General features: G+C 40.5%; 1 protein-coding gene across 7 annotated transcripts in view; it reads left to right on the plus strand.

The window, feature by feature from the left end:
* The window catches only part of PAXIP1 (PAX interacting protein 1), a 59,936-nt gene that overhangs the window by 13,045 nt on the left and 22,549 nt on the right, over positions 1–24,342 (plus strand). For 2 of the 7 annotated variants that reach the window (XM_031664981.1, XM_031664982.1), the window contains exons 5-9: positions 4,581–4,743; positions 7,427–7,540; positions 14,336–14,971; positions 21,755–22,499; positions 22,994–23,148. In XM_031664981.1, coding sequence (XP_031520841.1) covers positions 4,581–4,743; positions 7,427–7,540; positions 14,336–14,971; positions 21,755–22,499; positions 22,994–23,148 — 1,813 coding nt within the window. The remainder of the gene's footprint in view (positions 1–4,580; positions 4,744–7,426; positions 7,541–14,335; positions 14,972–21,754; positions 22,500–22,993; positions 23,149–24,342) is intronic. The other 5 variants (XM_031664984.1, XM_031664983.1, XM_031664980.1 and 2 more) reach the window with 5 other exon arrangements.

The raw sequence follows: 24,342 nt of genomic DNA on the forward strand, positions 1-24,342 counted from the left end.
ACAAGAAAAATTCAGTTAGAAATACAGGCAAAGAATTTTCTTAATAAATAAAGGGATCATACAGATCAATAAGAATAAAAAAGACCTTAGCAGATAAGGCAGAGAAATGAATTTAGAATCTGTAAAGAGGAATTACTAATAATAAGTGTAACAAAACATTTGATGCACTTTATAATCAAAGACATGAACATTTTAATAGCAATGAGATAAGCGTTTTTGCTCATCGAATTTGTAACAGTGTGTTCAGTGTTGGTGGAGATGCTGAGGACAGACTCCTGCTTCCTGCTGCCAGGAATGGGAGTCAGCACAGCAGCTTCCTAGGAAAGGGGAGCAGTGTCGAGCCTTAAAATACTCATTTTGTTTTCACCTGCATTTCTTTTGTGTTCAGAAACTTATCCCAAGTTAGCCGGGCGTGGTTGCTCACGCCTATAATCCCAGCACTTTGGGAGGCGGAGGCGGGTGAATCACCTGAGGTCTGGGGTTTGAAACCAGCCTGGCCAACGTGGTGAAATGCCGTCTGTACTAAAAATACAAAATTAGCTGGGTGTGGTGGCGCACACCTGTAATCCCAGCTACTTGGGAGACTGAGGCAGGAGAATTACTTGAACCTGGGAGGCGGAGATGGTGGTGAGCCGAGATTGCGCCATTGCACTCCAGCCTGGGTAACAAGAGCAAAACTCCGTCTCAAAAAAAAAAAAAAAAAAAAAAGAGAAAGAAACTTATCCCAAGTCGATAGAAGGAAGGACAGAAGGTGCTCACATTTATTGATAAACATTATTTATAAGATGGTAAAATTGGAAACAATCAGATCATCCACTATTTGGGAATGTTTAAGAAACCTATTGTATATGCTTACACAGTAGTCTAGCTGCTTAGCCATTTTTGAATTCTGTTTTATGAAAGCATATAAAGACATGGGAAACGTTTTAAATGACAAAAGCAGGCCATAGCCTAGGTATGTACAGTATTACACCAACCAAATATATGAGAGCTATCTGAAATGAGGAACCAAAATGTTAACAGTGGTTAGTTCTGGGTATCTGAATATTTAATTTTTTTTTAATTGTATTTTGTTTTTCTAACTCCCAGCTAAGAAAAATCTCAAATCGTAATAAAAACTATTTGAAAAAAATCAAATTGTTACTGTTTAAAGTCGTTTTACAAATTCCGTGGAGTAATTTGTTTAAAATCAGTGGTGCTTAGGAAGGTAAAAGTGCTCTGTAGGATGTCCCATCTCATTTGACCTGACAGTCCTCCTCCCAGGCTGTCGTTTTGGTGCTCATACGTGATACTTTTGAGAAAGTGTTTAGTCATCTTTCTCTATGCACACCTTTGAGAAAGGGGCACATTCAGGTTATTAGGTGAGATGGAAAGAAATTTGGTTATAATCTTGTTTTTCTTTTTGCCTTTGTGATAGAGGATTATGGAGCTGGGTAGTCTTTGGTTTAGCATTGTTAGGTTGTTGGCCAGACTCAACAGTTAATACAAAGAATATCACCTGTCTGAACTTGATCCCTCCTCTGTCCAAGTAATAAGTAAATTTATCTGTGGTTACTGTGTTTTTGTTTGTGTCTCTTATATTCTGGAAGTTCTCTAAAATCCTGTTTTTGTTTTTGTGACATTAATTTGATGGAGATCCTTCAAGTAGCAAAGTTGGCTTATTTTTTTTCTCTTTAACAGGAATTTTGTTGGTATTTATATTTTGCAATGTTTTTTCATATCTGTTATAAGTGTATGTTTACATGAATGATCTTTAAAGTTGGCTAAAATGAGAAAACCTTTTAAATGCTGGGTGCTATGGTTACATGTAATTTTTATTGTTTTCCTCTACTTCTCTGTATGTTCCAAATTTACAATCAACGTATCAGAAAAGTTTTAAAAATGAAAACATTACTACTTATGTATAAACACAATGTACTTTGGCTAAAATGTGAATTTTTCATTTAATTTTATTTGCATCGGTTGGATTTCTGGGTTTCAGAGACTCAGAGCCGACTATCCAGAAATGATTCCAATTGAATGAGACAGGGAGAGAGGACGAAGGGCCACGCTGAGTTTGGGACAGGGACAGGGAGTCCTGTGGGCATTTTTCAGAGATGAAGGTCACAGTGACATGGGATTTTGAAGACTTGATTTGGTGAAATAAATAAGAAAATCAAAAGTATGTGAGTATAAGATGATTATAGGGTTTCAAATGAGGTAATTAGATATTGTTAAATATTAACTATGAGTTTAGCACCAGAGAATATTATTAGTCTTCCAAAGAACTAATAGTTATGTTTATCAGAGTTTATATTTGTAATACATTGTTATATAATACATGTAATAAATTAGGTATAGTATAGACATACATACAGGATACATATATGACCACTCGGGGGGCACAGGTATGACTGTATGAGCTTAGGAAGGATGGCATCAGTCTGGATTGCGAGACGAGGGAGGCCTTGATAGAGAGGATCTAAGGTTTGAGTGGCCCTGAAAGAATGGACAGAATTGGAGGAAATGGGAAGGGAGGAGGGCATTCTGCGTAGAGCAAGGTGGAAGGAGAAGTCAGGAGTCCACAGACGCTAGGTAAGAGGAGACTGGTGTCAGCCAAGGGTGTGCATTTGCACGTAGAAGAAAAAATGGTTAGGCAGGTAGATGGATAGAGACGATGGGAAAACAAGGTATAGGAGTTTGAACTGGCTAAAGTAGGTAGTAGGATGCTTCATCACCCTTTTTTCCTCGTTATTTGATTTTGGGTTACAAATACTTACCTCAGAAAATATGGGAGACAAAAAGCAAACAAAATTAGAATCACTTGTGATCATTGCAGGTAAAACTGGTCCAGGAGCTCTGAGCATGACTTGCAGGGCAGGACAGAGGCTGGAGTTTTGACAAATGGAGATTGGATTCAGGGTAGCAGATACAACATGGGACTTAGCAACAGATGGGACTCAGCAGGTATTGGGGACGTGGGATGCTGTGGTGCAAAGAGTGAGAAGCCAACCCTCACTGTATACCTCCCTGCGCCAGATCCCATGGTGGATGCCAAAGATTATGTCATTGTTTCAGTTGGGGAGCACCAGGAGAGTGGCAGCATCGCTGATGGAGCCGGGAAATAGGGAGGATCCTGATTGGCGAAGGGAGATGGCAACACTGGTTTGAAACACACTTTGGGCTGTTGATAAGATATGGAAGTGTAGGAACTTGGAGATCCTGTGGCATGAAGGAAATTCCCACAGAGCATGATAGAGAGAGGAACAGATAACCGGGAGTAGAGCCTTGGATAGCACGCATTGGTAGAGAGATTTGGGGAGAAAAAAAAGAAGGAGCTTGAAAACAGATGATACTGGAGGAGTAGGATATTATTTTAGAAGCCAAGACAAAGTCAGATTTAATCATTTTTATTTTCATTGCTGGGAAGTAACAACAACCCAGGTAAAGATTTAGAGCATAAATTGATAGAAGATAATTGTACATAGGTGTGTGTGTACATAGGTCCTATTCTGTGACCCAGGAAGTGGCGGAAAAGGATGATAGAAAGTGATACAGGAGTATCAGCTGGCTCAGTGAGCATCACACAGGCTGAGGGGTCTAAGTACATCTTGGGTTCTCAGCTGAGAAGTCACCAGTGTAGTCCCTGTGGGAACAAGAGGATGGATATCCATAAAGAAACAACTGAGTGAGCAAACTGCTCAGAGAACGTGAATATCTTGATTCTTTGCAGTGGAATAGTGTCATTCGATTGCGTGGTCTGGGAAGGGGCTCTGCTGGTGACAAACTGGGCAGAGGCCCTGCTCACCCACTGTCAGATGAAAAGTCGAATTTTACCTTGGTGCTAAACTTACCAAGGGGAGTGGCTGGGTCAATGGTGGCCAAAAGTTTAATTAGTTAGCAAGATCTTTGACAGTATTTTATATCCTTTTAGCAAATTCAGTGGATAAGAAAAATTAGAATCCAGAATTAGCGTGATCTTTGTGGGCCACTTGCTTTACTTCCTGCAGTTCATCACTTAACATGAGGAACTGGAATCCCCAGTGTGTCATGGGGTAAAATAAAAGCACTTCTTTTAAGTTGAGAAAGATTGTTCAAATAGGGATGGGGAAACCCTGGAAATTGTAGTGTAAGAAAAGTGCATTGGGAGCACTAATATTTTGTGGTTGCTAAAAAATGTTATTTTGGTTTTAAGATATATTAACAAACATATGTACAGTGTGCAGCTAAGGGACTTTGATCCAACAAATCCTTGCTGGGTACTTCCTTTGTGACAGGAGCAATGCAAAGGGACACAGATTAATTAAGATGCGATTTCTCTCTCAGTAAACATACTTCTGTGAGGGTCAGACCTTGGGCAAATCCGGTATGTTGCAACGTATGCAAAAATGAAAGTGGGCCCCGGGTACGGAAAGAGGAGGGAGTGCTCACAGTGGTTAGTCCTCACTGATTGGAGACTGTCAGAGGGATCTGCACCTTTTCTGCACACTGGAACACCCATGCGCACACACGCTCACATGCACATGCCAGGCAGGACCCCAGCTTTACAAAAGGACTGTTTCTTGGTGGTTCTCAGTGACCTTCTGTCTTTTCCCCGTCAGGGTGTTGATACAAGCTGGAGCTCTTTGTTGGAGTCTTCCAGAGCTCTCCCAGGGAGAGGTAGGGAAGGGAGCTTGTCCAGCAGAAGTTGGGAAGCACAGAGATCATCTGCCTTCTTCTGACCCGGTATTGATGCAGGCTGAGGCCTCTGTTGTAATGTGCTGGGTAGGTTTTGGGGAATAGGTCAAGAGTGTAATGGAGAGCCTGGCCAGGTCATGATTTAAATCTAGAAGCCTAAAAAGTCCGTTCCATTCTGTATCTCAACAACAGTATTTCTTGACTGCCTACCCATGTGCCTTGCACTGTTCTAGGTACTGTGAAAGATCTCAGAGGAGTTGAGGACATCATGTAAGACTCTTTAATAAGGAGTGTTAGAGTTCATAATCAAGACTGGACAAGGAGAAAATCCTGTAAGCTAGAATCAAGGAGTGTCTTATTGGGGGTGGTGAGGCCTGAAGAAGGAAAAGGGAGAGTGTTCCTGATTGGTTTAAACAAAAGTTTTTATTCCTGGGGGGCACAGACTTGAAATTCTAGTCCTCTGCTCCTGGTTGCTTTGGAGTATAGTTGGGAGGACAGATAAGCAAGCAGATAGTTGTAGAGTGTGAGAAGTATTTAGATTTCTGTCCAGCTTGCTGTGGGAGTACAGTGGTAATGCCACCTGAGCCGAGTCTTAGAGGAGGAGGTCGGAGGGTGGGCACGGCGGGGCACAGGAAAGCGGAACGTGTGAGGACGGCAGGTGCATGCGGGGGCAGGGCTCATGGGCAGGAGGAGGTGGTTAGGAGCCAGCCGGACAGGAAGGGCCTGGACACCACAGGGGAGCCTTTGGATTTTAGCCTTACAGCACTGAGGAGACATTATTAGCCAACATGATAACATTGGTATTTTGGAAAGATGGTTTTTTAAAAAGAAAAGCACTTTTCCCCAATTATAAAATTAATGCTTTTGAAAATTTGGAAAATACAGAAAAGTATAAAAATGAAAATAAAAATGTCCCCATAATCCTGTCACTAAGTAACTATTGTTGACATTTTGGTGTGGAAAGAGCATTCTTAATTATGCTGATGGAGATTCATTAAATGAGCTGGTATGGATGTTCAAAGTCGTTTAATCCAAACGTACATCAGTGAAGAATCTGGGTCATGGAAGTTTTCCAAGTTGACATAAGCGAGTTATTGGAGGCATCGTATTAATTCCAGGTCTCCTCCATTCCTCCCTAGCTGATGTTCTTTCCACAGCAATCTACTGCACCCTGTTGAGGTCTACGCCTGTGACACAGGCCAAATAGGGTATAGGACTAGATTTACTGCAGTCAGTAAAATAAAATAATACTTAACTGAACATATAGGCAAATCTTGGTAATAAAGGCATATCTAGATTGTTTTTAATTTCATTTTTAATAAAGATTATATAATGACTCCTTGGATTAATCTGTATTATCATATAATTAAATCTCAACTCTCCAAATGCTGTAGGATATAAATGTTTTTGTGAAAGCCTCTAATAAAAATAACCTGGTCCAGTCTTCTGAAATGTGACATTGACTTACTAAATTAACAAGATATAAAATAATGATTTGAAAAGTGATTTTTAGAAAGCTAACATGTTCTTGTTACTAGTTATAGAGTAGTGTGTAATACAAAATAATTTCTAGAAATGTTTGTAAAATTGATGAGAGTAGATGAAGAATGCTAGATTATTTGCAAGCTGCATACTGGCAGTTAAAAAGAGATTAACACGCTATTATCAGTACTTTTAAAACATTAACTTGAGACAAAGTTCAGGATTCTTCAACAACTATAATCCTCAACTTACAATAAATTTATCCAGAAAAAATTTACTTGGTTAAATGATTATCTTAGAATTAATGCTTATATTTTTATTTTTCTTAAATGTTCTTTTGCTTTTCAGACTCTAAAATTTCATTTTTTTTTTAGAAATTGTTTTTGACTTTCCCAGCAGTAACTGCCCTTAGAGAAGCACTATAGAACAGTGGAAAGTCCAGTTTGGAGTTAGACCTGGGTGTAGACAGACCTGGGTTTTAAAAGCCAGCTTTTCCATTATTAGGTGTAATTTAGTGTGTTTCCTTATCTTTAAAATGGGGCGAATGATTCCTGTTTCACATGGCGGTTGGAAGGGTTAGCTGTATAGATAAAGCACTTGGCACAGTTCCTGGCACATAGTAGGCAGGCAATAAATGGTAGCTGTTTCTATTGTTACAGTGAAAGCCTGTTTGACCGCATAAGCCATTGTATCTGGAGTCCTTACTTCATCACTGAGCAAGCATAAGAATTATTCCTTTTATGCTTGCCTTCTTTCTTTCCTTTGTTAAGTAATATTTACATTTTCCCCTGAACTTATAAGCCACCATATTTTTATCTTTATTTTTATTTTATTCATTTCATAATTAGTATTTGTTATCCATTAGCATAAAGGCATTCCTAAAATACGATTTTGATATTGCTGTTGTATTTAAACATTTTCAAAAGTGACACAAATGGAAGCTGGAATGGTGTACTAGTTCTTCCTGCTTTTTTTCCCCTGACTGTTTTTGTTATAGACTGAAATAATCCTCCATTCCGCTTTTTGGAATGTGGATATAAATATTTTTAAATTCATTTGGTGACAAGGCAAAAATAAGTAATTATATATGTAAAACTATTATGATAGGAGTGAAATTTTTGTTATAATAAGCAGATAGCTAAGAGCTTCTCTATTTTTTCTACAGATATTCTTAGGTTAATTTTATTAAGGGAGAAACAGAATTGTTGCAATATATTACTAAAGTGAAAATATAGCCATGCACAGATTGAAATGTATGGTAAAAGCCTTCTTTCTAACTTCCCATCAGGTGTCATCTGAAGACAGAAGTGCTCTGTGGGCTTTGGTTACGTTCTATGGGGGGGACTGCCAGCTGACCCTCAATAAGAAATGCACGCATTTGATTGTTCCAGAGCCAAAGGGGGTAAGCATTTCTTGTGCCGCCTTCTTTTTGTATGTCATTTAAGAATTTCTAGTAATCACATGTCTTTTTTGAGCTTCTTTTAAATTAATTATTATATTTCATTTACAAAAGCTGATTATATTGGTTTATATTATTTATATCCAGCTTCATTCCACAAAAGATGTCAGAGGATTGTAAATTGTAAGCCAAATATAACTTCTAAATACTATGAAATTTGGCTTCATTTTATGTGGAAAATAGGAAAATGTTATTAATCTGAAGAATTTCCTTTCAAATCCAGTAAAACTTTGGTTCATTTTTATTTGTTTAAAAAAAATGTATTTTTAGTTCCCGTCACCATTTTTTTTCTTAAACCTCATACCAGGTATAATTATAAGCATGCGTTTAGTGACATTTTTGATATATTTTCTTCTTCATAATCTGGAATATATGAAAATGACTTTTGTCTTGGTAAGCATAGGGCTCTCATCCTTGAGCAGTGGTGTGGCTGTACGGATTTTGTTTCCACAAGCAGAGTTCCGGGATCAGCAGCATCTGCCCTCCTTGGGTACTTGTTAGAAATGCAGCCTGTTGGCCAGGCGCAGTGGCTCACGCCTGTAATCCCAGCACTTTGGGATGCCAAGGTGGATGGATCAGTTGAGGTCAGGAGTTCGAGACCAGCCTAACCAACATGAAGAAACCCCATCTCTACTAAAAATACAAAAATTAGCCAGGCATGGTGGCATGTGCTTGTAATCCCAGCTACTCAGGAGGCTGAGACAAGAGAATCACTTGAACCCAGGAGGTGGAAGTTGCAGTGAGCCGAGATCACACCACTGCACTCCAGTCTGGGTGACCGAGTGAGACTCTGTCTCAAAAAACAAAAAGAAATGAAGTCTGTCCAGCCTCTTCCCAGACCTAGTCAATTGAGCCGAACAGTCAGTGTGTGATCAAGTCCTCTGGTGGGTGATTCTGATGCATACTAAAGTTTCAGAACCACTGTTCTATAGAAAGCATTATATAAAATTTATGATGTGACTCCTAAAATTTAAGTAAAAAACATATTTTCCATGACAATTTAAGTGATAAACAGTATGCTTTGGTTAAAATAGTGGGTTTTTTTTACATTAATGTTGATTTATAGCAAAAATTTATTTGATTTTTGCATAGCTAATTTGAAGGGGAGATGAAACCTTTAACTTTTTTAACTGAGTTGGGATTATAATTTAAGAGGCACTATGTGAACAGAGTGGGTTTGTCAAAGCTGTTTTGAATTGTGATTTGACGTTTTAATTCTAGTGCCTTAATTTAGGGTTTTTCCCACTTCCAAAATATTTTGATGATAAATCCTTAGTAACTCTTTGGGCTTTAGGATATAGTATGTATTTTAAAGTATTTATTGACTTTAGACTAATTTGTACGTGTATAGCTAAAAATGGAATCTTTTAAAATTTTTATATGGAAGGAAAAACAAATCTAAGTCATAAGGTCTATATATAAATACTTTAATTGAGCTTTATTTATCCCAACAAAGAGGCACTTAAAAGAAATCATTTTCTTTGGCTAAAACATGCTTGTGAATAAGACAACAAATATGCTACTATAATTATATTTAGATAAAGCAAATACTCCATATATTTTAAAAGTTGATACTAAACATGACATTATGTATAATGTATTATGCATATATAGAGAGATTATCTTATCTAAGCCAATAGTGGAGTTGTAATATTGTCTTATGTAATGTATTTGTTCTTCATTCTTGATTTCATTTATGGACTGGAAAAGATAAGTCTTTTTTTGCTTTTCCAATTTTAATTTCCCAGTTTTACATGAACTAATTCAACATAGGTAAAAATGAACTGCTATTTTAATGCTTACTGTGTTTCTTCTGCAACAGTAAATATTTGTTAAAAGCAGATTTTGTGTTTGCCAGTAATAAAAATAACACTAATACGCAGCCATTAGTGAGCACTTACTAGTTGCCAGTACCGTGCTGCTTGCGGTGTGCAGTGAAGGAAGTCCTGCTGTCCCCTTGGGGAAACTGAAACACAGACACCCACCATTTCTTTCTCTAACCCCGTTCTGTACACATTACTGTTCCTAAGTAATTTTTTTTTTCTTGAGACAGAGTCTCACTCTGTCGCCCAGGCTGGGGTGCACTGGTGTGATCTCAACTCACTGCATCCTCCATCTCCCAGGTTCACACAATTCTCCTGTCTCAGCTTCCCAAGTAGCTGGGATTACAGGCACGTGCCACCACACCTGACCAATTTTTCTATTTTTAGTAGAGGCCAAATTTTGGCCAGTCTGGTCTTGAACTCCTGACCTCAAGTGATCTGCCCACCTCGACCTCTCAAATTGCTGGGATTACAGGCGTGAGCACTGCGCTCAGCCCTTAATTTTTAAGAAGTCATAATGCCCACATGTAAAGAAAGAGAAAGAGGGCAATTAATAATGAAAAACAACCAGAATTTTTAATGCTCAAGCATAACTACCCTAGAAGACAATGAAGTAGTAAGATATTATATGGGCCAGAAGTGGTGGCTCATGCCTATAAATCCCAGCACTTTGGGAGGCTGAGGTGGGAGGTCCCTTGAGCCCAGAAGTTTGAGATCAACCTGGGCAACAAAGTGAGACCCCATCTTTACAAAAAATAAAAAATTAGCTGGACGTGGTGACTCACACCTATGGTCCTAGCTACTTGGGAAGCTGGGGACGGAAGGATTGCTTGAGCCTGGGAGGTTGAGGCTGCAGTGAGCCGTGACTGCATCATTGCACTCCAGCCTGGGCAACAGTGAGACCCTGCTTCAAAAAAAAAAAAAAAAGATATTTGTAAATGTGTAACTTACATATATGAGCGTATATTTTTATGTATTACAGTCATGAATATGGCAGCTGCAAAAAAAGATTAATCTTGTATATCTGTTGTAATGATGACATAAAGGGTATAAGTGATCATTGCCCTTAGTGACATTTTCCAGTGAAATTCGATTAAAAAAAAAACTGACCAACTTGTAGTAAATTTTTGAATAAGCTAGAAATAATTCCTTTGATTTTTTTTTTTTTTTTGAAAATTAAGTACATACCTCCATACATTTTTAAATATGACTGATGGTACATTACCAGAATGTTTGCAGGATAATTCCTCGACTATGCAGCATTGTCTTGATCATTCTAGGACTTAGCATTGCCTCAACCATTTCCTTCCAGCCAGCTTTTGTGACAAATAACATAGGCTCTCACAAATTTCCAAAACTTCAGGGAGTGGTAACAGCTCTTCTTTAGTGTCAGACTTACTTTCAACCAAGATCACAGGATCAGAAAGTGACAGTTGGACTTCGTGTTCATGTCTGTCTGTTGTCTTTAAGGCAATAGTGTTTCATTCCTATTGGATCCTGGTAGGCCATGTACCCTTCTATGGCGTGGTGTTCCCTGCCTCACCTCACCTCTTCCCTGGTTCTTTCTAACTCACCCCTTGAAGGCTGAGAAGCACCAGTCTATAAAATGAACTGAAGGAGCCATATAATCTGGCATAGTCTGTTTATAAAACCAAAATGGTTTTAAGTTAATGTTAATTATAATTAGCCATTATGTTCTTGATTCATGATTATGTTATGTTTGTGGCTTATGTAACTCAATAACTACAAATATTTGAAAAATTAAATTCCTTTAAAAAGACTGAATTTTTATCATTCCTTTAAATTATTGTATTTTATAATCTATTCAGATATAAATTTGTAAACCTAATAGTGGTGAATTTAAATAGTTTCTTTTAATTTATAAGTTTTATGAGTGCTAGAGACCAGCTGACTATACACAAAAATAACATTTCTTTTTAAGGTAAATGTTTGTTTTTATTTTTTTTAATGAGCACATAGCAAAAGCTTGTGCAAATGGCATAATAAAACTACCTTTTATACTCTTGAAGTTTAAAAGTTTCAAATTGAAAAGAATGAAAGAATTTATAACTTAAAACCAACAGAAACAGGGTATGGTTATTAGTTGTTGGGAAGAGGGGACATGGTTGACCCTTGAGGTCCTTAGCACTTCGTGAGTTAGAAGTTTTGAGGATACAAAATTTAGAATAATTTAGTTGATAAATTGGGTCAGGCAAAGGCATCTAAACATTGTTTTCCTCTTAAATCATCTTTGTTTAAACAGTTACTGTCTTTCAGTGATTAAAAACTACCTATCTTGTGAAAAGCGAGAGAAAACTTGAGTGAAATATAGTAAGACTGTTTACCTAAATGTTTTACTTAGATTTCCATAGGAAATAGTCAAGTTATTTCTGAAATGTGAAATGCCAGCATTCTATACAAACTAGGAACTCAAGAGCCTACTGGATCCCAGCTTTTTAAATGTGAAATTACCTTTTTCATATCCAAATTTTTCAGTGACTCCTCTTCATGGCGATAGTTTCGTTTTTTGGTATTTGCTAAAACAGAATTTAAAATAACTTTTTTTGTATTTTATTATTTCAACAAATATCTTTTTAACTTGGAAAAATAATATGTAAACCATATTACATATAGTCATATGTTATTCAAACAGATGATATTTTTGTATTAATTGGTTTGTAAATATTTTGCTGTGTACCTGGACTTCATAATTTCCTAAAATAACTCAGGTTTTTCTGGGATGGGTAGTCCAGAAATTGAAAATCTCTAGTAGAAATTTATCATCTGGAGAGATTTATATAACATTTTATGCTTTTAAATATTTAAGAACAGCATGATTTTTAGGATAAAGAATAAAACATTTTATTATCAAGGGTGTAGGTAAATTGATGTACTCTTACATAGCTGTTGGAAGTGTGATTGCTATAGCCTTTTTGGGAAGGGAAGTGTAGTTATAGATATGAAACCTTATATCTGTATTTCTTTTCAAACCTCAACACCAAAACCTAGGAATAAGTCATAAAATATAACTCCAGTTTTTCATCGTAGTGAAACACTGGAAACAACTACGTGGCTAATACTGGGGGACGAACTAAGTTGTACAGCTGTGCAACTGAAGAGGAAACTAAAAGCCTTTGAGACTATTGGGGAGATCTGAATAGGGCCTGAGGATGAGGTGAATCATAGTTCATTGTGCTGCTATGATAATTATGGTGATTTAGAAAGTCTTTATCAATTTGAGATCCATAAACAAAGTCCAGGAGAAGCAAGATTTGTAAAAGGGTGACAGACACAAGGGATTTATTCCACTAGTCTCTAATTTGGTCTGTGTTTGAAAATGTACATAAAAAAGTTAAAAACAAAAGCATAAAAGTGTACATATTTTCATAGGAGGAGGTTGTTCACAATATATTAAGTGAAAAAAGAGCATTATAAAGTATTTGTTTACTATGACTATGTGTTTTTTCCTTTGTCCTTTTAATATATGTACATATATATTTATAACAAATAATTTAAACTATACCCTTAAAATGTTAATCGTGGTTCTCTGTAGTCAGTGTGATTATGATTACATTCATTTTCCTTTGCTTAGCTTCTTATTCATGGGTGTCTCCCATGACTAGGTTTTTCTTGTATTTTAAAAAGGTTTAAGAAAGAACAACCTCACAAACACAAGTTAAGTCACTGAGCCGTGTGCAGAGCTCACTGTTTGCAAGGATGTGCATCTCCCAGATGGACAATGCCTGGCGTTTGCCGCCAGGACTGAATGACAGCTGTCCTCCCTGTGCTGCTGCCCCACATCCCTATTGCGTGTGACTCTTATTCTACCCAGAAATTGCAAGTGCCGCCTTGGGGCTCCACAGCAGGACATGGAGTTGAGTTTAGGGCCCTGATTATGTGTTTGCTAGAGAATTGCTGTTATGTGTTAGGCTTTTAGAAGCACAGCCAGATTTACAAACTCATTTATTTTAAAGTTACTTTATTGTCGTATTACTCTTACTTAACATTTTTAATTTATTTCTTCTTTCTTTGTTATTCCTTCCCTTGTGCCTTCCACATTCTGCACCCTTTACCGCAGTAGAGGCCTCTGTTAACTTGCCGTACATACTACTCCGGACACGTCTTTTCCATTGGGCTGTATTTTCTGCTTTCGTTCTAACTGTGCAAATTGTCATCATTTGTGCCCCAGCCAAAGCTCACCTTTCAATGGGGCTTTCCTCGTGTCCTCCAGCTTACCTTGATGACATCACCTTCCAATCTGTCACCGCATCATTCAGCACTGGTTTTATATTGTATTTGCATTCCATATTTAATTTCTTTTTAGAACCAAATTGTGAGCCTTGTTAGGTCAGAGACTTGTTGCATCCTTTGTGTCTCCATCCCTTAGTGCTGCTTGGCATATAGCATGAGCTCCATAAATACTGGATCTTGAATAGAGCTATCCTGTGCAAGTCAGCCAAGTCAGCCACACTCCATGAGTGTATGTGATGCATTGGTGGCACTCTGCCATGCCGTTATTTTACTAACTGTCGTGGAAAAGCAAGCTTCTAAATATTATCAGTCAATAAAAACTTAGGTAGCAATTATTCGCTTCCTAATTTTCCATAGGATTACTAGCTCTACTTTTGTACTTAAAATATCATTTTAAAAAGTTAATTTTAAGCGAAGTCTTTTAAGACTCCTACTGCAGGCATGAGACCTTCCTACGGTCACTGCTGTATGGTTCCTTTTAACTTTTGCCTCATGTCCTCTGTCTTAAAGATCAAACTTTCCTTATGTATAAAAGTGTAATAATAGTTGCTCAACATTTCAACTGCATTCCTCTCCTGAGATTTTTCTAAAATGCATAATTGTAGGAAATGTGATAAAATTCACAGCTTTGTTTTGTGTGTGTGTGTTTCTGCTTTCCTCATAGGAGAAATACGAATGTGCTTTAAAGCGAGCAAGTATTAAAATTGTGACTCCTGACTGGGTTCTGGATTGCGTATCAGAGAAAACCAAAAAGGACGAAGCATTTTATCATCCTCGTTTGATTATTTATGAAGAGGAAGAAGAGGAAGAGGAAGAGGAGGAGGAAGTAGAAAATGAGGAACAAGATTCTCAGAATGAGGGTAGTACAGATGAGAAGTCAAGCCCTGCCAGCTCTCAAGAAGGGTCTCCTTCAGGTGACCAGCAGTTTTCACCCAAATCCAACACTGAAAAATCTAAAGGGGAATTAATGTTTGATGACTCTTCAGATTCATCACCGGAAAAACAAGAGAGAAATTTAAACTGGACCCCGGCCGAAGTCCCACAGTTAGCTGCAGCAAAACGCAGGCTGCCTCAGGGAAAGGAGCCTGGGTTGATTAACTTGTGTGCCAATGTCCCACCTGTTCCAGGTAACATTTTGCCCCCTGAGGTCCGGGGTAATTTAATGGCTGCTGGACAAAACCTCCAAAGTTCTGAAAGATCAGAAATGATAGCTACCTGGAGTCCAGCTGTACGGACATTGAGGAATATTACTAATAATGCTGACATTCAGCAGATTAACCGGCCATCAAATGTAGCACATGTAAGTCACTCAGAAAAAAATTTCAGTATTGGATTTTAGAATTGGATTTCACAGTCTATTTCAACGTAATTTATTGGTTTTGCTTTTTCAGACCAAATAACTTACAAGCAATATTTGTATGAGAACCTGTTTACTGTTGTGTGTGTGTGTGTATATATATATTTATTTATTTCAGGGTCATTGAAAAAAAGGTAACTGTACGTTAAGTTGAAGATTTAAAGCAGGTGAGTAGAACCAGGACATCAGTGATGGCGTACTATCCCTTGAAGGGTTTCTGCTCTTACTTAGTTTAAAATTAGCAATGGCACCAAAGAGAACAATGAAGTTTACCAGCTGTACCTGATTTGCTTATAATGAACTTCATGGTAGTAAGTAAATAGCACAAATTCATGGATTTGTTGAAGAAGCCTTGATTTCAGGTTACAGTTTATATAGCATGGAGCTTATTGATACAGAGTGGATCTTAAGTTTTGTTGCTGTTGTTTTTTGTTTTTTTGTTTTGTTTCGTTTTTGTTCTTGTTTTTTTTTGAGATGGAGTCTCACTCTGTCGCCCAGGCTGGAGTGCAGTGGTATGATCTCAGCACACTGCAACCTCTGCCTCCCGGGTTCAAATGATTCTCCTGCCTCAGCCTCCCGAGTAGCTGGGATCACAGGCATGCGCCACCATGCCTGGCTAATTTTTTTTTTTTTTTTTGTATTTTTAGTAGAGACAGGGTTTCACCATGTTGGCCAGGCTGGTCTTGAACTCTTGATTTCTAGTGATCCACCCACCTCGGCCTCCCGGAATGCTGGGATTACAAGTGTGAGCCACCATGCATGGCCTTAAAAGTTTTAAGTAGATATATTTCTATTTAAGACAGAAAGAAGGTAGTTGAGGTGGTATATTGGCCACTCTTTGCATTTTTCTGGGCACTGGAGATAAAATTGTAAATAAGAAAACCAATTTAGGTAGAGAAGACATACAGTAAGAGGAGAAATATGAACAGACGCACTATTGATGGTGAAAGGTGTTTCGAAGACAATAATCAGGGTCCCGTAATAGCAGGTGAAGGGAAGGAGGCTGTTTTAGACGAGATGATCAAGAAGGACCTCAGGCAGGAGGTGACTCAGATCAGGGTTGAATGACAAGGAAAGGCCGTGCAAAGAACTGAGGGCACAGAGTTCCCAGGCAAAAGGAAGACACAAATGTGGGCATGAATTTGCTGAGTTCTAAGAAAAGAAAGTTAATAAAATTTGAACTGCATAAGGTGAATGAGTTCTAGGAAGGATTTAAAAGGGGCCTTACCATATAGGGCCATAGTGAGGAGTATGGACTTTCTTGGAAGGAAGCCACTGGGTTTTGAGTTGGGGTGAGATGCACTCTGATAGGTATTGTGTAAACAGTGGATCGTAGAGGGGCAAGAGTGAAGCAGAGAGGCCCCATAAGAGGATATAGAGGTGGAGTTTGAGAGAGAAAAAAAATGAATGGGAGGATCCAGCTTTCTGGCCTGAGCAAGTGAAGGAAGTTGATGCCGTTTCAGAGATAAGGGACACTGGGAAAGCTGCAGGTTTGAAGAATCCAAGTTTCTTTTCAGATGTGTTGGGTTGGAGGTATCTGATCCACGCAGGGGCTGTCTGCTACACGGTGGAACCAGAGGAAACAAGGCTGACTGAAGCTATGGAGGTAGATGTGAGGATGTATAGTAGGCGGGACAGAGCAAGAGGAGGGTCTGGGACCAGGCCCTGAGGAGCCCCACCATTGAGAGCCAGCTGGGCTGTTCCTTCTGATGGTGACGCCCCGTCTGCCGCTTCACCTTGTTCTGGACACTTTCATTTCATAATAAAGTTCAAAGTCCCAGAAAAATGGCTCTGCATATAGGAACAGCCTGAAGCAGGATCCAGTATTCTCCACATCCACTTTCAGGAGAAAGGCTTGATGTTGATGAAGTGGGGAAATTCAATATGGCGTAGGTGTAAGGTGATGTTGACAAACAATGACCATTTTATTGGGTGTGATAATAGCAGTGGTTTAAAAAGTGTGTTGAAATGCTGTGGGACAGACAAAATCCTTGTCTCACCTCCCCTCCACCTAAGCAGCAGGTATTAGTAGTACACGATTCTTGGGATGATGGCAGCGGTTGGCTGGCATCCAGAATAAGGTAGAGGCAAACATGCCCTTTAGATGTTGGACAGCAGACAGTTAAGATGGTGGGGGAGAAGATGAGTAGAGAGAGAAGATCATCGGGTTTGAGGAGATTAGATTTTCAAATAGTTGATTAATAGATAGGGAAGACATTGGGTTTCTGGCTTGAGAGGTGGGTACCTGATAAAATGCCTAGCTGGCATTCCTCAAGTCCTGGGTGGTGACAGTGCCTTGTAGCTGAGCAGCAGCTGCCTGTTAGAGAGGGGTTCTCGGGCCTGCTTCGGTGCCCACCACTCCATGCTACCTTGCTGGGTCCTGGAGGAAAACAGGCCTGCCACTGACCATAGGTCTTGGGGGTGGTTGGGAATGTGTGGCTGAGGAAATGGGGAGAAGGCCACCAAGATGAGGAGGTCCAAGAGCTTCTAGGCCAGGGATTGTCCAAATGGGTCCCCATGAGAGCGCTGGGGTCAGCCAAGTTTAGGGAAAAGGTAGATGCACAGAAGGAGCAGCTCCAGCACCGCCCAGTGCTGAGGTTTCCGGCCCTGGTCTCTGCGCATCCATGTCCAGGCAGGTGGGCGGGATAAAGCCACAGGGCACAGTCTCAGCCACAGAGCAGCAAAGTGACGATCACACAGTCGTCCTGAGAACCAGAGGATGTCGTGACAGGTAGAAAGTAAAGGCCATAAAGAATGATAGGCTAGAGACAAAGAGAATTCTAGCATTTTTGACCTCAGACATGAGAAGAGTGATGATAGTGCTGAGGTGGAGGAATTGAGGTGACCAGTCCTGGCAGGAAGACTGGGACCACACAGTGGACCTGTCCTGTCAGCAGTGGGATATGTGGGACATGGGCCATAAAGATCTCTCATAGGGTTGGTGTGAGGAATCATGGATGAAGCCTCTGGCACTTTGAGAAATGCTACTTTCTCACTTCCTTTAGGTGAGAAATTATGGACAGAAGTCATCCATTTGAAATAGGAAATGTTCTTTGCTCTTCATTTATTTGTGGTGTCAAAAAGTGTTGGTCAGTTACTGCTGGTTAGTTACTACTTATTCCTAATATATATGTTTTGGTTGTTTTTTGAGACAGTCTCACTCTGTCGCCCAGGCTGTAGTGCAGTGGTGCGATTTCTGCTCACTGCAACCTACACCTCCCTGGCTTAGGCGATTCTCTTGCCTCAGCCTCCTGAGTAGCTGGGATTACAGGTGCCCATCACCATGCCCGGCTAATGTTTGTTTATTTTTATTAGAGATGGATTTTTGCCATGTTGGCCAGGCTGGTCTTGAACTCCTGACTTCAGGTGATCCGCCCACCTCAGCCTCCCAAAGTGCTGGGATTATAGGCCTTATGTTTTTCAAATACAATGGATGTTGGTTTAAATATAAACTTCCGGCCGGGCGCGGTGTCTCAAGCCTGTAATCCCAGCACTTTGGGAGGCTGAGATGGGCGGATCACAAGGTCAGGAGATTGAGACCATCCTGGCTAACACGGGGAAACCCTGTCTCTGCTAAAAAAATACAAAAAACTAGCCTGGCGCGGTGGCAGGCGCCTGTAGTCCCAGCTACTCGGGAGGCTGAGGCAGGAGAATGGCGTAAACCCGGGAGGCGGAGCCTGCAGTGAGCTGAGATCCGGCCACTGCACTCCAGCCTGGGCAACAGAGTGAGACTCCGTCTCAAAAAAAAAAAAAAAAAATATATATATATATATATATATATATAAACTTCCTTAAGTTTGTATTTGGATATAGAGACAAAATAATTTACTTTGAAATGGAAAGAATTGACTGCAGTAGGGAGTTTGAGCACATCTCTGCAGTGGAAATTGTCCTTAGGAGATAAATTTGGTGTACTCAGCTGTGTGCTCTAGCAGTGGAAAACTGAGAAGGCGCCATCCATTTCTAGTGAGTGAATGGATTTGATCACTAGTGAGAATTGCAGAGGTTTTCTGAGAGTCTTTCATCAGTGCGAGAGAACATAAGGACATTTTACTGCTAGATGTGAGGAAAATGACTTTTTGAAACTTTAGAAATATGAGACAGATTTAGTTGAACTAATGTTGGTTGGGGGGGCGTAACTTACCATCAAAATCCTGTTTAAATTGCAAATTTATAGTGGTTAGAAGCCATGTGGGGTGTATCATAATGCATTCTGTATATGGAATTCAGTAGCTCAGTATTAATGTAATATAAATGAGGATTATGACAGTTGTAATGGAAAAATTTTAACTTGACATTCATTCAGAATTGTTTGTAGTATAGCACAATTATGTAATTGAGCAATTAAGATTCGTTTTCATACGTTCTTCAGGACTAACATGTTTCCAGCCAGAGGCAGATCAGATGGTTGAAAAAGTGATCAGATGAATGTGGTAGGGGTTTTGGGTGGCATCTCGATGGCTGGTCTTGCAGATGCCTCCTCTTCAGTCAGGCCTGCACCTCTTGCTGCCTCAAGTGGAAAAAGGTTCCAGGCCAATGGCTGTCTTCATTTCTAGCCGGGACTCTCATCCTGAATCTCCATCTGTTCTTCTCCCTTAATGGGCCGGGTTAGCAGTGGATGAGGACCCATCTTAACTGAAGCCTGTAGTAGAAACAGCTCCTGTCCCACCCAGGCCTCCCTCAGCCCTCTGAGATCAGATGAAGCACTTTCTGCAGGCAGCAGACCCTGCTGAGTCCTCGTGGCCAATCTGAAAAATAGGAACCTCTGGCCTCTGTCCTGTCCTGATGTCTGCTGCTGTGTTTGTCTAGGTCCTGTGCCCCTTCCTGAGCTCCCTTTCTCCTGGAGTTGGCAGGTGTAGAGGTGCGGGGAGCAGCATGTGGTGAATGACTGGTTCAGCCCTGTCCACCTGCAGACGGGCATTTATTTCTTTACTATCCCTCAGAGTTCCATGGGCTGTTTACATATGAGGGTAAAAAAGTAATACGTGTACAAAATTCAAAAATTCAAATGATACCAAAGGACAGAGTGAACAGTTAAACTCTCCGCCCCCTCCCACCCCTCATTGCTGTTTACCTTCTCAAGAGGCAGCTGCTATTTCCAGCAGTTTGCCGTGTAGGGCTCATGGCTGGTGCCCACCGGGCAGGCAGGTGCCCCACACATGCAGGCCTCTCTAGGGGGTGTTCGCACAGCACCAAATGCTGCTGGGCTCCGCGGGGTGGCATGTGATGGGGTGAATTTTCCCCTCTTCTTTTCTGGATTTTTAAAAATACTTTTAAATATGGAGATGAAACAGTTGTCTTATTCTTTTGTTTCAAAGACATTTTTCTGCTTAGAGGTCCACTCAGGCGTTTCTGAAGTCTTGAGTCTCATAGAGATGTTTCATACATAAGGTGATTTTAAAGATGGTTGTACCTAAGCTCTTGATTCTGACTTATTTCAATTCTAAACGCAATTATTTATCACTAAACCCAAAATCTGTTACCCTTGCAGGTCATATAACCTTTGCAATTTGGAGTCTGTTTAAGTGAAAGATACATGTTAGAAGATGTTTGAGATTTTGTTATAGTTCTGATATGTGTTAAAATCAAATTCCTAGAATTTTGTTTACATTTTAAATGCTTTTATTAGGGTTAAAAGTTATATGGATTGAGTTTAGTAAAATCTATTTTTACTGATTTCCATGACCATAAGAAGTTGGTTTCAAATTTTTGTTGCTTGAGCATGTGGAACAAAATTCATTGTATAACATGTGTCTTTTGTTGTATTCAGTACACTATAGGATATTAAAAAAATAACTTGCTCTTCTTGGTGGGCATCTGCTGGTCACCGTCCTTCTCCTACTCCTCAGTGTACGCAGAACTCTCAGCCTATTCCCTGTCATTGTGAAGCAGAAAGAGCTAGAAAACAAATAGTCTGGTTTGAATTCTTTTTTTCTAGCTTGAAATATTTTTGTCCCACATGAAGAACTCAGTCATTTTTGAGGAAGCATCATTTCCCAACTCTAATGATGAGTTCTTAGTTGGGAAAAACATCACCATTGAAACAGCTCTGGTGGTGTCTTAGCTGGCCTCCTTTTCTGAAGAATGCCAGTGTACATAGCAAGTTGACAGTGGAGCGAAGGGCTCTTGGAGTCACAGCTTAGGTCATGCTGCTTTCATCAGGAAGGTGATTCACTGAGAACCTTTCTTTACTAGACTCTGGGCTGTAAGACGAGGAAATGGGAAGTGGCAGCTGTGGCGAGAAGGTTTGAGGTGAAGCTGAACCTGATTACCAGATGCTTTCACCACCTGTCATTCCTCAGTGCATTCCTGGGCCAGGAGAGGGTCTGCGGAGCTGATGTGGGCGATGGGCAGTGGAGAGGCGCTGCGGACAGTGCAGGGAGCACCGAGGCTTAGCCTCCAGTTGTGCACAGGACTCACACGCCTTGCTCTGGCAAGCACATCAGCCGTCTGAGTCTTTGTCACTTTAATTCGTTAGTTTACTCCATTTTACTAACGTAGTTTCAAATTTTGGTGGTCTCAATATGTGAATGTACTTTATGATATTGGTGTTACAAAATAAATACAAAAGAATATGCAGTATTATTTTGAAGTTTCCAGTCATTTGCTGTGTCTGCTTGGTTGAATATTGTTAATAAATAGGATGCTATTATTCTCATGACTAAGAAATTATCATTCATCTGTTTCGGGAACTATTGATAATGTTTCACCTAACTTGTTTTGTAGATCTTACAGACACTTTCAGCACCTACGAAAAATTTAGAACAGCAGGTGAATCACAGCCAGCAGGGACATACAAATGCCAATGCAGTGCTGTTTAGCCAAGTGAAAGTGACTCCAGAGACACACATGCTACAGCAGCAGCAGCAGGCCCAGCAGCAGCAGCAGCAACAGCACCCGGTTTTACACCTTCAGCCCCAGCAGATAATGCAGCTCCAGCAGCAGCAGCAGCAGCAGCAGATATCTCAGCAACCTTACCCCCAGCAGCCACCACATCCGTTTTCACAGCAACAGCAGCAGCAGCAGCAAGCCCATCCGCATCAGTTTTCACAGCAGCAGCTACAGTTTCCACAGCAACAGTTGCATCCTCCACAGCAGCTGCATCGCCCTCAGCAGCAGCTCCAGCCCTTTCAGCAGCAGCATGCCTTGCAGCAGCAGTTCCATCAGCTGCAGCAGCACCAGCTCCAGCAGCAGCAGCTCGCCCAGCTCCAGCAGCAACACAGCCTGCTCCAGCAGCAGCAGCAGCAGCAACAGCAGATTCAGCAGCAGCAGCTCCAGCAGCAGCAGCTCCAGCGCATGCACCAGCAGCAGCAGATGCAAAGTCAGACGGCGCCACACTTGAGTCAGACGTCACAGGCGCTGCAGCATCAGGTTCCACCTCAGCAGCCCCCGCAGCAGCAGCAGCAACAGCAGCCACCACCACCACCACCTCAGCATCATCAGCTTTTTGGACATGATCCAGCAGTGGAGAGTTAGTAATGGAGATTTTTTTTTCCCTCTCTCCTAAAAGTCTTGTACTCACATAAATGCTTTGAGAGTGTTTGAGTGTGGGGTAAGGATTCATGTCAAAACAATTATTACAACATGGAGAGTGTGAGTCTCATACCTAACAAAGAATATCGTTACCATGGGATAATTATGCTTTCTTTTGTACTTTGGGACATCATATGCTGAAGTGAATCTTGGTGTCCCGTAGAACATCTAGGCTGCCACAGGGACTCCTTCAGGGTATTTAATGGCCAGGCATAAGTTACGTTGGTTTTAGTTTTTAACGATTATTTGATGTAGACAGATAACTAGTATCTTTGTAGCAATATTCCCCATGCACTCTGATTACTGGTAGATATGTCATGGTCAAGACTGATTAACATAACAGAATCACATTGCAAGGCACCACTGTTTAACTTTTGTGCAAGCATATTCATAGGGTTTTAATTTTCTTTTTCTTGTATAATTTTACTCTAGTTCCAGAAGAAGGCTTCTTATTGGGATGTGTGTTTGCAATTGCGGATTATCCAGAGCAGATGTCTGATAAGCAACTGCTGGCCACCTGGAAAAGGGTGAGATTGTGCCTGGAGGAAGGACGACTGTATCTGAAGATGCTTCTTTCTTATGTAGATGTAACTATGTTCACTTAGCTGCATTCACTGAGCTGCACCTACTTGTGTTATAAATGTGTGATGGGCATTTTGATTAACATTCCCTGTGGCCTCAGGCACAGCACTTTTCTGGGCATCAGTTTTCTCAGCTGTTAGATGAAGATGGTAGACTTCTTATTTTTTCAGCTTGGAAATTCCAAGGGGCACTAATTATATGTGTATAATGGGGACGATGGGAATAAGTTCAGGTTTTTGGTGTCCTGGGAGAGGGACCATTAATTTGTGTGGATCTCAGTCATTTCTCTTTCTCTAGAGGTAACTGTTAGAAAATCCCAGAATCTCTAGGACCTCAACTTCTTCCAGCCTAATTGTGAAACTGGAGTTAATTTAATTATTTATTATTTTGCATGGTGGCCTTTAAAGAAAAGAAATACTTTTTCTTGCATTCCCCAAAACAAAACTGAGTCAAAAAAAATTTTTTTTTATAAAAACTGAGTTTAAATGTGCCTCTCATATATCTTGAATGTGCTTCACTATAAACATCTCTAGTGCTTAAACCCCACCTGTGTGCCAAGCATGCTGCAAGACCTAGGGAATATGTGGGAAATCACAGACGGAGAAAACCAAAGAGCAGTGCGAGAGGCAGCCACACAGCTAAGCAGAGGCAGGGTGGCAGAGGCAGGCTGTTGTGAGAGCCTGAGAAAGGACCTTCACCCATCATGTTGTGGGGTGATGTGTTAAGAAAAGACTACTGGGGCCGGGCGCGGTGGCTCAAGCCTGTAATCCCAGCACTTTGGGAGGCCGAGACGGGCGGATCACGAGGTCAGGAGATCGAGACCATCCTGGCTAACATGGTGAAACCCCGTCTCTACTAAAAATACAAAAAAAATTAGCCGGGCGAGGTGGCAGGCACCTGTACTCCCAGCTACTCGGGAGGCTGAGGCAGGAGAATGGCGTGAACCCGGGAGGCGGGGCTTGCAGTGAGCTGAGATCCGGCCACTGCACTCCAGCCTGGGCGACAAAGCCAGACTCCGTCTCAAAAAAAAAAAAAAAAAAGAAAAGACTACTGGGAGAGGTGATTCCTGAACTGCTTATTATAGGATGAGTAGGAGTGAGAATTAGAGGGGAGGATCTTCCAAATGGTGTAGCACAGCCAAAGGCATGTGATTGGGGAAACTGACAGGAGGGTGCAAAGGACGGTGCCTCAGTGGGATC

The sequence above is a fragment of the Papio anubis genome, chromosome 4 (genome assembly GCF_008728515.1).
Source record: "Papio anubis isolate 15944 chromosome 4, Panubis1.0, whole genome shotgun sequence".
Taxonomy (NCBI): Eukaryota; Metazoa; Chordata; class Mammalia; order Primates; family Cercopithecidae; genus Papio; species Papio anubis.